We start from the raw sequence: 11,872 nt of genomic DNA, 5'->3' as shown, positions 1-11,872 counted from the left end.
CCAGCTGGAGCTGAGTTTAATGGAGTGAGACTGTGCTTGGAGTTGAAAATGAAGATGAGTCGCTTGAAATAAACTTCCAAAAAATCAAAGGGGCAGTATAACCTGGGAAGTAGATGGGTTTTGAGTGAGTAAGAGTGTAAGAGAAGCTAAAATCTCACGGACAAGGTTGGGTTGCCAAGGTCCAGGAGAGAGAGAGAGAGAACACATGTGCTATGATTCATCATTCATGTATATGGTTGGGAGCTCATACCCAGATTGAAAAGACTGAAATCACAAGCAGTTAAACTGAGGCAGCAAGATTTACTGAGGCTGCACTTGAGAAAGAATCTCCAGGAGAAAACAAAATTGGAAAGACAGTTCTGATGTGAAAGGTTTCCAGAATGTGTCAGTGAAAGAATACAAATAATCCTGTAGGAGTAAAGAATCACCTTGGGATGGTTCCAGGAAGACTGAATGCCTACTTCAAGGAAAGTGTGAAGTACATCCAGAAACTGTGTTTTTGGTTGTGCTCAAAGTAAATAGGAAATGTTCTGATTTGTAACTTAACATACTGTATAAGTAGCCTACAAAGACAGTGTTTCAACAATTGTCCTTTTAATTCTTTTCTTACATGCGTGATGCTTACATCCGAGAATGCATTTTTAAAAAGTCCAAACTATATGGAAGTTATTGAAAACAGATAGTTAGAATTGTTCCTCAAGGGGATGTGCTGCTCAGCTAATCAGTCCATTACACAGAAACTTTGGACATTATCAATATTTTATAAACTGCAACAAGGCAAAAAAGCTTTTGTATGAATATAACCTCTTTAATGTAGCTAATATTGAAATCATAGAATCCCCACAATATGGAAGCAGGCAATTCGGCCCATTGAGTCCAAAGAGGCTGAATCATAATGGAACTGGAGGGGGAAATAAAACACTGTATCTTCTGTTGTGCCCACCTCTCTCTCTTGGCATTGAGAACATTGATGGACACCACATGGTCCCACTCCAATGACACTCGGGCACAAATGTAACCATGGAAGAGGAACAGGCAGTCTGCAGAAATGACCCCTTCCACAGCCTGCTGCCTGGACCAGTTTATAGCCAGCGTGGCCAGATCCATGAGGAGGTCCACTGATCTGCCCACACCCCTCCGCACCGGGTGCCCAAAGATCAGGAGTGTGTGTCTGAAATGCAGCTAAAAGCTCAACAGAAGGTTTTTTCAAATAACTAAAAAGGGAGTGCAAATGTCCACAACCAATATGTACATGGTCCACGGATTCCACAGCACTGCAAAGTAAACAGTCAAACTGGGAGTCCCTGAATTGCTGCTGTTGTCTGTTGCTGTTATAACAGACTGCTGAGTCCAGCACCCTCTACGCCCAGGTTGCTGATGGAAGATTGGAGGACTCCTGCATAGATATCCCTCAATTGGGGATCCTGCCACCTGGAGGTAAATAAACATGTCAAGTTGGTGGACAAAGAAATCAAAGTGAATGATGTGCAGCAGCAGATTGTATATTAAAAAATAAGCCTCTTACCCAGGCTGAAGGACAGTCCACACGTACTCAAGAGCAGCTCAGATTGTAGGGTGTGGGCTACTGAAAGAATGGTGTTTGTCTTTTTTTAGTTATTGACCTATTTTTAATCCCTAATCAGCCTGTTCAGACCTGTTATAACACAGCTCTCCTGGAACAAGCCGCAGTTGAACCTGGGTCTCTCGGTCCAGGGATAGGGATACTACAAGGAGAAAGTGAGGACTGAAGATGCTGGAGATCAGAGCTGAAAATGTGTTGCTGGAAAAGCGCAGCAGGTCAGGCAGCATCCGAGGAACAGGAGAATCGACATTTCGGGCATAAGCCCTTCTTCAGGAATGAGGAAAGGGATACTACTACTATGTCACACAAGGACACTTAATTGTAAGTTTTCTGCACTTGCTTATTCAATTGACTTGTGAGGGCCATTAGTAAATCTACCTGTAACCCCTTTCTGTCGTAAATTGCAATCACTCACTGTGTATATAAAAAGCTTTTCCTCATAATGTCTGTTCCAAATGCTTTCAAGATGTATTCGCTGGTTTTCCAGCCTTCTGCCAATATGCAAAGCTTCTCTCTGTAAATAGACAAAGGTCATTAGCACAGAAGGGTAAAAGTGAGCTGCCTGATCTGTTAATCTATATTGGTTGAGGGTGGAGGACTGCCTATCCGACTGCAAAAATCAACTTTATTATTAGCACTGTGTCCAGCAAAGGTAGGAGAAAAATTCCAGAGCCTTATCTTATACATTGATTTTATTTTTCATTGTTTGCTTATTTTCTGTCAGCATGTGTGCTTATTTAATCTATTTTTAATTCAGACTTTTCATAACTGATTGCGCACGTTACTACTTTATTGCTGGAGTCCCACTCCCTGTGCGTTTCAAAGTGATGCCATAGCTTCTTGCTTTACCTTCTGTACTCTGCATGTCAAGCTTTGTTCCAACCACTGTATGATATTTTGGATATCTGTCTTGACGTCATAAGCCTCTGAATGCCAAAGGGTTGAAGCTATGTACATGTTGCGACCTGCAGCTATTGCTTTATGCTCAGAAAAGAAGTGCCAACAGAGATTGACCTGTGGGTAAATTCACATGTCTCACCTTTCAAAGTGTGCTGAGGTGTGAATGGGAGCTGTGGAGGAATGTGAGCATGATGAGGACACTCTTACAAAACTACTGGTGCCTTTGCCTGCTTTGCAACCACTGGTTTCCAGATTTTGTCCACAGAGGGTGGCCCATTTGCAGGAAATATTGAAAGGAATCCTCTGCTGCTCCTGGATTAAGTGCTAAAATGAGAGCATTTTGTTTTGCATGGTGTAATGTTTTCTATCTTAATGAGGCATTGAGCTAGGACTCACTGCCTATGACTTTGGTGGAAGCAGAGACGATCAATGACTCCAAAAGTAAGTTGGCAATGTACAACCAGCTGTGTAACTCCAGTCCAGCTGCTTTGTAAAATACCTGTAAATATTATCCAGAGCTGTTGTGTTCCTATGATATGGAATGACAGTTGTAAGTTGCTGGACTATGAATGAAGTCTCACCCAGTTCATTAATAGAGTGAGACCTCAGGTGCTTTAGCTTTGGATATGACTGTATTCATTTCAGGCTCTTGCATATCTCTTAAATCTATAGTGAGAGCAAATCATTTCATATAATTAGGGAAATGATTCCTAGCAGAGCCAAGATTGACCTCCAGAATGGGTTGTTGAATTGATTTTGAGGGAATCATATCTGCTATTCTGATTACAAAGATGGCACAACGTTTTGACTAATTTTGAACTATTGATTTGATTTGTCCTAGCAGTGTGAAGGGTCATTGAAAGAAAGATCTGTATTTACACAGAGTCTTTTACATCCTTTGGGTGTCCCAACCTCCTTTACAGCCAATGAAGCTCTGTTCACTGTAGTGGGATAAGGATAAGGTGGCACAATTTGCTTAGGTGGCCAGTACCTAGGTCATATTTTGAACTGAGCAGCGAGGAGAGAGGGCGGAGAGAAGAGAGGGCTGCAGGAAGTTTTTAAGTGGGTGATATCTAAACCTGAAACCCTTCACCGTTGGGCCTTCCTCCCACCTACCTCCTCTAACCTTACTAAGAGTCTGTAATATCGGTAAGTTTTCCGGTTTTCTCTTGTTTTTCTTTTCTTCTCTTCCTTGTTTAGTCCTGTATGGGCTTTCAGATTAGCGGGGTATGGATGTTCGGGCAGTTGCATGCTCCTCCTACAGAATGTGGCAGATGAGAGACACGACGCATGTCTCCACTGGCGACATCTGCGGGAAGTGCACCCAACTCCAGCTCCTTGAAAACTGAGTTACGGAATTGGAGCTGGAGCTGGATGAACTGTGGATCATCCGGGAGGCTGAGGGGGAAATTGAGAGGATGTACAGGGAGATGGTCACTCTTTAGACACAGGATAAGGACAGCTGGGTTACAGTCGGGGAGGAAAGGGAACCGACAGACAGAGCAGGGATCCCCTGTGACTGTTTCCCTTAGCAATAAGTATACTGTTTTGGATACTGCTGGTGGGGATGGCCTACCAGGGGAAAGCCATAATTGTCAGGTCTCTGGCACTGAGCCTGGCACTGAGGCTCAGAAGGGAAGAGGGGAGAATAGAAAAGCGCTAGTGGTAGGGGACTCAATATTTAGACAGATTGACAGGAGATTTTGTGGTCAGGAACAGGACACCCGGAAGGTATGTTGCCTCCCCGGTGCCAGGGTCCGGAATGTTGCGATCGGGTTTACAGGGTTCTGAAGGGGGAGAGTGAGCAGCCAGAAATTGTGGTACATATTGGCACCAATGATACAGCCAGGAAAGGGATTGAGGATCTGAAAAGTGACTACAGAGAACTAGGTTGGACGCTGAAGAGCAAGACAAGAAGAGTAGTGTTCTCAGGTTTGCTACCGGTGCAACAAGACAGTGAGGTGAGGAACAGGCAGCAAATGCAGCTTAACACGTGGCTGCGAGGCTGGTGCAGGAGGGAGGGCTTCAGATACTTAGACCATTGGGATGCCTTCTGGGGAAGGTGGAACATGTACATGAAGGGCGGATTGGACCTGAACTGGAGGGGCACAAATGTCCTGGGTAGGAAATCTGTTCCTGCGGTTCAGGAGGGTTTAAACTAGTTTGGCAGGGAGGGTGCAAACCAGAGCTACACATCTGAGAAGGGGGAGGGGTGGGTTGTTGCAGTTGAGGCAATGACAGGATGTAGTGAATCTATCAGGAAGGTTTTTCATGTGATGGAACACAAGGAGTGTCAGAAATAAGAGTGATGAATTTAGCGCATGGATCAGTACTTGGGACCATAATGTTGTGGCCATAATGGAGATGTGGGTTTCACAGGGGCAGGAATGGTAGCTAGATGTTTCAGGGTTTAGAACATTTAAAAAGAACAGGGAGGGTGGAAAAAGAGGAGAGGATGTAACATTGCTAATCAGAGAGTGCATCACAGCTACAGAAATGAAGGTTGTCGCGGAAGGTTTGTCTACTGAGTCAGTATGGGTGGAAGTTAGGAATAGCAAAGGAGCAGCCATCTCTTTGGGGCTTTTCTATAGACCCCCTAAAAGTAATAGGGAGATTGAAGAACTGATAGGCTGACGGAGTCTGGAAAAATGCTGACGTAGCAGGTTGTTGTTATGGGTGACTTCAAAATATTGGCTGGAACCTCCTTAGTGCAGATGGTTTGGACAGAGCTGTATTTGTCAGGTGTGTACAGGAGGGTTTCCTTACTCAGTACATAGACAGGCCAACGAGTGGAGAGGCCATTTTGGATGTGGTGCTCAGCAATGAGCCAGGACAGGTGTCAGATCTTGCGGTGGGAGAACACTTTGGTGACAGTGACCACAACTGCCTCACATTTACCATAGCCATGGAGAGGGAAAGGAGTAGTTACCATGGGAAGATAGTTAATTGGGGAAAAGGAAATTATGATGCTATCAGACAGGATTTGTGAAGTACTGATTGGAAGGAATTGTTCCATAGTAAGGGCACAACAGACATGTGGAGACTGTATAAGGAACAGCTGTTGTGAGTGATGCATAAATTTGTTCCTCTGAGACCGGCAAGAAGGGGTAAGATTAAGGAGCTTTGGATGATAAGAACAGAGGAGCTTCTCATCAAAAGGAAGAAAGCAACTTACGTAAAGTGGAGGAGGCAAGGATCTAGCACAGCTTTACAGGATTACAGGCTTGTAAAGAAGGAGCTCAAAAATGGACTGAGGAGACCCAGAAGGAGGGACGAACAAAGCTTGGTGGGAAGGATTAGGGAGAACCCAAAGGCATTTTACTCATTTGTGAGGAATAAGAGAATGATCAGGGAGAAGGACATTGGTTAGGTCACTGTTGGAATATTGCGAGCAATTCTGGTCTCCTTCCTTTTGGAAAGATGTAGTGAAACTTAAAAGGGTTCAGAAAAGATTTACGAGGATGTTGCCAAGGTTGGAGGATCTGAGCTACAGGGAGAGGCTGAACAGGCTGGGGCTGTTTTCCCTGGAGTGTTGGAGGCTGAGGGGTGACCTTGTAGAGGTTTACAAAATTATGAGAGGCATGAATAGGATAAATAGACAAAGTCTTTTCCCTGGGGTTGGGGAGTCCAGAACTAGAGGGTATAGGTTTAGGGTGAGAGGGGAAAGATATAAAAGAGACCTAAAGGGTAATTTTTTCACGCAGAGGGTGATATGTGTATGGAATGAACTGCTAGAGGAAGTGGTGTAGGCTGGTACGATTGCAACAATGAAGAGGCATTTGGATGGTTATATGAATGGGAAGGGTGCTGGCAGGTGGGACTAGATTGGGTTGGGATATCTGGTCGGCATGGACTGGTTGGACTGAAGGGTTTGTTTCCATGCTGTACATCTCTATGACTCTATGACTCTATATAAAAGTGACCTACGGAGCAGCTTTTTCACGCAGAGGGTGATACATGTACAGAATGAGCTGCCAGAGGAAGTGGTGGAAGCTGGTACAGTTGCAACATTTAAAAGGCATTTGGATGGGGATATGAATAGGAAGGGTTTGGAAGGATATGGGCTGGGTGCTGGCAGATGGGACTAGATTGGGTTGGGATATCTGATTGGCGTGGATGGGTTGGACCAAAGCTCGGACTTTTCTCTCTGGAGAGAAGGAGGAAGAGAGTTGACCTGATTGAGGTTTACAAGTTAATGGGAGGCATGGATAGACTCGATAGCCAGAGACTTTTCCCCAGGGTAGGATTGACTGGCATGAAGGGTCATAGTTTTAAGGTGTTAGGAGGAAGGTTTGGATGAGACGTCCGAGGTAGACCCTTTATGCAGAAAGTTGTGAATGCATGGAATGCGTTGCCAGTGGTGGAGGTGGAAGCAGAGTCATTAGGGATGTGTAAGTGACTGCTGGATATGCACATGGACAGCAGTGAATTGAGGGGTGCGTAGGTTAGGTTATTTTATTTTAGATTAGGAATAATCTGCGGCACAACATCGTGGGCCAAAGGGCCTGTTCTGTGCTTTAATTTTCTATGTTCTACGTTTTAATTGTTTAGTTCCTTTATAAACTCATGCTGTTATGATGATGATGTGGCTTTAAGGGACTATTTTGTCCTTTTTTTTTAAAAGAGGTTTTAAGACAGACATGTCAAGTTGTCTACTTGGAGAATCAGTAAAGTTAACAATTTGTGAGGTCTTGAGTATTTTCTAAAAGTTGGAACAATAGAAGCAGCCTGGATGGGTGTAGCCAGCTCTCAAAGACCAGGATTTCTTTTTTTTTAGTTTTTAGTTTTAGTTTAAGCAGTTGCTGTTGTGAGCTCAAAGAAATGGAAGCTATTTTTCCTCCTTTTGATTACAGCCAAAAGCTGATGTTTTCTTCCTAGGCTGCTAGATTGCACCTCAATTTGCCTTTTTGCCAAGGGGTGGGATGTTAGTATATTGGAACAGTTAATTCATGATAGTTCTTGTATTTATTGTTCTGTTAAGATTTCCAATAGAGTTAAGTTGTTCTAAATTTTCCTTTCTTTGGTTGTATTTTAACTATAATCATTGAAGATCTAATAATAGAGCCCCTACAGTGTTAGAACAGGCAATTCGATCCACCAAGTCCATACCTACCCTTCAAACAACATCCCACCCAATCCCACCTCCCCCTACCCTAACTCTGTAACCCTGCATTTTCCATCGTTGATCCACCTAACCAACATATCCCTGGACACTATGGGCAATTTAGCAAGATCAATACACCTAATCTACACATTATTGGACTGTGGGAGGAAACTGGAGCACTCAGAGGAAACCCTCGCAGGCATGGGGACAATATGCAAGCTCCACCCAGACAGTCACCTGAGGGTGGACTGCATCTGGAACACAGCACATTATATTTGCCTGTGAAGTAAGAAAAGTTACTATCTAGGCTACCTTCTTAAAATATTTTCAGGGTGTCTGGTCTGAACCATAACACTATGAGATCTTATATATCAACCTGAGAAGGTAAATAGGTCAAAGTAAAAAAAAACTTCAACAGTACAGCATTTCCTCTTGAGTACATAAAACCTTCAAACTCAAAGATTAGAGAGCTACATCAAAGACTCCACTGATGAACGGGGGTCCAGTTCTATTGATCCAATACTAAAATATGTTGATTCCAATGCATTAAAAACAGTGTGTGATGATTTATGGGAACCAAGAATAAATTATTATTCTAAACTGGATTCATAGTTATTACGTTGATGACTTTAAAGTAATCAATGGTATTCACTGTGACCCATTCGGCGTCACTGCATTGACAGCAGGTGACCTCCTAGGAGAAAGTGAGGACTGCAGATGCTGGAGATCAGAGTCAACAGTGTGGTGCTGAACCATCATAGCAGGTCAGGCAGCATCTGAGGAGCAGGAGAATTGATATCTTGGACATAAGACCTCCATCTATTAAGACTCATTTTAACAATGTCATTGTCCAGCATGATTTTAACGTCTTCCCTTACTTGTGCTAATCTCTCTGGATTGAGTCTGTACGAGTATTGTTTTATGGATAACACATTCCTTATATTAATATTGTGAAAAGCCAAAGACATTTTTCCTGGCAGATTCAAACAAATTAATTTATGATTCTTTATCAATCTTTATAAATTACTTTTCTAGAAGATAGATCACACTGTCTAATCTTTTAAGTATCTATATAATATGGAATCTGATGCTGGAGGGCTGACTTTTAGATTTTCAATTTGTGATTCATTTTCCAATTGTTCTGATATTTCTATTTTACTCCCTACTTCTTTCACTATCAGAAACTCACCAACATTTACAGATGCACCATAGAAAGCATTCTATCCAGATGCATAATGCCCTGGTATGGCAACTGCTCTGCCCAGGACCGTAAGAAACTACAGAAGGTTGTGTGCATAGTCCAGGCCATCATAGAAACCAACCTGCCATCCATGGACTCCATTTACACTTGTTGTTGCTGAAAGTCTGTCAACATTATCAAAGGCCTGTGCCACCCCAGTAATGCTCTCCTACAACCTCTTCCATCAGGCAGAATATACGGCAGCTTGAATACATGCACCAGCACATTCAGGAACAGCTTCTTCCCCGTCATTATTAGACTGATGAATGGACTCTCTAATTTCAAGTAATGCTGATCTTGTTAATAATGATCATGCCTAGCACATGTCTTGTGCAGTGTAACCTGTATGCCTTAAGTTGCCCAAGTTTTTATTCACCCTACCATCTATATCTCCTTGCTTACTATGATCTGTCTGTACTTTGACACACGTGACAATAAATAAATCTAATCAAATCAACTCAAGTAGACTTTTATCCTATCCCCACTCTCATAATATCTCTAATATATTAACATGATCCACCTGCTGATTTTACCTCCTGTTTGCAATTCACAGTAAACAATTCACATAATTGAGTTTCCTTTTAAATTGTTATGTCCCAATGCTTTTCATGATTTCCTAGAGACAGGTAACAACAGTCACATTTTGGGCTAGACTTTACATACTTTTGCCAAGAGTGAATTTAACTAAGTTACACTGACGGTTTCTCTTGCCATACCATCCCAAACTCACCTCATTAACTATCCAGCAAGATCCAATGGTGCCCCTCTTGTTTGAAGCTAGCCTGATGTTACTATCTTGTGATGACCCACTATGTGGACAGGGACCTGGATAATAAGACCAAGATTAAGTCAGGATCAAGGAGGAAGCAGACTAGTCAGCCAATAGCTGGAATTTTCCATTGGCCAGGAATAACCTGGTTAGGCCAATCATAGAATTGCTGCAGTGTGGAAAGAGGCCATTTGGCCCATTGGGTCTGCACCCATCCTCTGAAGAGCATCTCGCACAAACCCAGCCCTTGTCTTATCCCTCTAACCCAACATTTACTATGGCTAACCCACCTAACCTATATATCCCTGGACATTATGGTCAATTTAGCCTGGCCAATCCCCTTAACTTTCTCATCTTTGGACTGTGGAAGGAAACCCACACAGACACAGGGAGAAAGTGCAAACTCCACACAGACAGTTGCCCTGAGGCCAGAATTGAACCTGAGTCCCAGGCACCATGAGGCAGCAGTGCTAACCACTGAGCCACTCACCTGCTACCAACAAGTGGAGCATGTGTGGTCAAGCTAACATTAATATGTACTAATATTGATAAGAACTAAGCTTAATAAGCACTAACATGAATGTGAAAAATGTTTTCCTCCTCTTATTATAATCCATCTTTATTTGGGTTCCCTTTCATGCATCCTTTTGGAATATTCAAGTGCAAACAGAAAGCTGGAACAGTTATTCATCAGGACCTTACCATTTATAACACATGCTCTCACACATTGGCATAGAGACAAAAAAAATGTTGCTTCATGGTTTTGAACACTGAACATCAACAATGCTTGAATGGAACTTTTGAAATGTTGTTACTGTGTTTGAAACTACTTGAAAGAAAGGACCTGAGTATTTGCCAGAAGCCAAAGGAAAGCATTCTATCAGTACGGCTGACGGAAGGTAAAAATAAAAGGTCAGAGATTCAAAAGCAAATAATCAATTCAAGCTCAGGCATTTAACATGGGCTGAAATCTTCAAATAAAAAAAACATTGAATGCAGGATCACAAGGTGCAAAAGAGATTAAATTAATATTGACTGCAATATATATAATTTTGTGGATATATTAAAGAAATTGTTTGAACATTAATTTTGGGACATACTGATCAATGAGCAATGGTTCATTCATTGGTGATGCTTCAGAGAATATTTATTAGACTGACACCTGGAATAAACAGGTTATGAGGAAAGGTTGTGCCTTTCTCACTGGAACTTTGAAGAAACAGGGTGATTGAACACACAATAACCTGAACTGTCTTGACATGATGTGATGTTTCCTCATGTGGGTGAACCCAGAACGAGAGGACTTTTTAAAATTTGGGGGTCACCCTTGCACGGCAGAGATTTTCTGTCAGAAGGTTGTGCGATTTTGGACCTCATGCCTCAGAAAGTGGTGTAGGTGGTTTCGAAGATTATTTTTAAGGTGAAGGTTGATGGATTCTTGTTAGACAAGGGAGTCAAAGATTATCTGGGGCATGGTGGAAATTTGAAATTTGAAACAAGAAACAATTAGCTAAAATCTTATTGAACATCAGAGCAGGCTTGAGGGGATGAAAAGGCTCACTTCTGCTTATAATTCTTAACTTTCTAAAGTCGTATGTTAAAACAAAGTAGGGGAGAAAAAAGGGTTTAAAACGCAAATTTTAGGTCACAATATGTATTCTCAGAATACTTACCTTGAATGGCCTAGGAATAGAGATTAAGAGAAGGGAGCTGGAACTAATAAATGTTGCTTAGGCCACAAGTAGCCTATTGTGTGAGTTCTGGAATCCATACTATAGGAGGGATGTGATAGCAATGGAGAGGGTGCAGAGGGGACTTACCATGATATTCTCTCGGCTGGAGCACTTCAGTTATGAGAGATTGGACAGCCTGAAGTTGCTTTCCTTAGAGCAGAGGAGATTGAGAAGGAACATGATTGAGATTTATAACATTATGTGGGCCATAGGTAGGGTAGAGAGGAAGAAACTTTTCCCCTTGATGGAGGGATTAATGGCCAGAGGCATAGATTTAAGGGAAGGGACAGAAGGTTTAGAAGAAATGTGAGGAAAAGCTTTTTCACCCAGAGGATGGTGGGAATGTGGAACTCACTGCCTGTAAAGGTGATACAGGCAAAAACCCTCATGACATTGAAGAAGTAATTGGATGTGCACTTGCAATGTCAAGGTATATAAGGTTATGGACCAACTGCTGGAAATGGGATTAGAATATTTAGGTGGCTGCTTTTGACCAACACGGATACGATTGGCCAAAGGGACATTTTCTGTGCTATTGATCTCT

The 11,872-nt window shown here is 42.4% G+C and overlaps 1 protein-coding gene and 2 long non-coding RNA genes across 3 annotated transcripts in view; 2 read left to right on the top strand and 1 right to left on the bottom strand.

The window, feature by feature from the left end:
• Window positions 1–589: 589 nt before the first annotated feature.
• LOC122557185 (15-hydroxyprostaglandin dehydrogenase [NAD(+)]) overlaps window positions 590–11,872 on the bottom strand; it is a 93,037-nt gene continuing 81,754 nt past the window's right edge. The window contains exons 7-8 of the mRNA XM_087973829.1: window positions 1,998–2,096; window positions 590–1,431 (exon numbers count right to left, since the gene is read on the bottom strand). Coding sequence (XP_087829955.1) covers window positions 1,332–1,431; window positions 1,998–2,096 — 199 coding nt within the window. The 3' untranslated portion in view covers window positions 590–1,331. The remainder of the gene's footprint in view (window positions 1,432–1,997; window positions 2,097–11,872) is intronic.
• The window catches only part of LOC148152002 (uncharacterized), a 333,843-nt gene continuing 323,350 nt past the window's right edge, over window positions 1,380–11,872 (top strand). The window contains exons 1-2 of the long non-coding RNA XR_015751022.1: window positions 1,380–1,437; window positions 1,644–1,903. This is a non-coding gene — a long non-coding RNA (uncharacterized LOC148152002). The remainder of the gene's footprint in view (window positions 1,438–1,643; window positions 1,904–11,872) is intronic.
• On the top strand, window positions 2,612–9,283 carry LOC148152003 (uncharacterized). The gene is made up of 2 exons (XR_015751021.1): window positions 2,612–2,923; window positions 8,768–9,283. It is a non-coding gene; the product is annotated as an uncharacterized LOC148152003 (long non-coding RNA).

This window comes from Chiloscyllium plagiosum, unplaced genomic scaffold (genome assembly GCF_037043375.1).
Source record: "Chiloscyllium plagiosum isolate Xiang-an unplaced genomic scaffold, Cpla_swu_hap1 HiC_scaffold_2, whole genome shotgun sequence".
Lineage (NCBI taxonomy): Eukaryota > Metazoa > Chordata > Chondrichthyes > Orectolobiformes > Hemiscylliidae > Chiloscyllium > Chiloscyllium plagiosum.
This window is presented reverse-complemented; position numbering and strand designations above follow the sequence as displayed.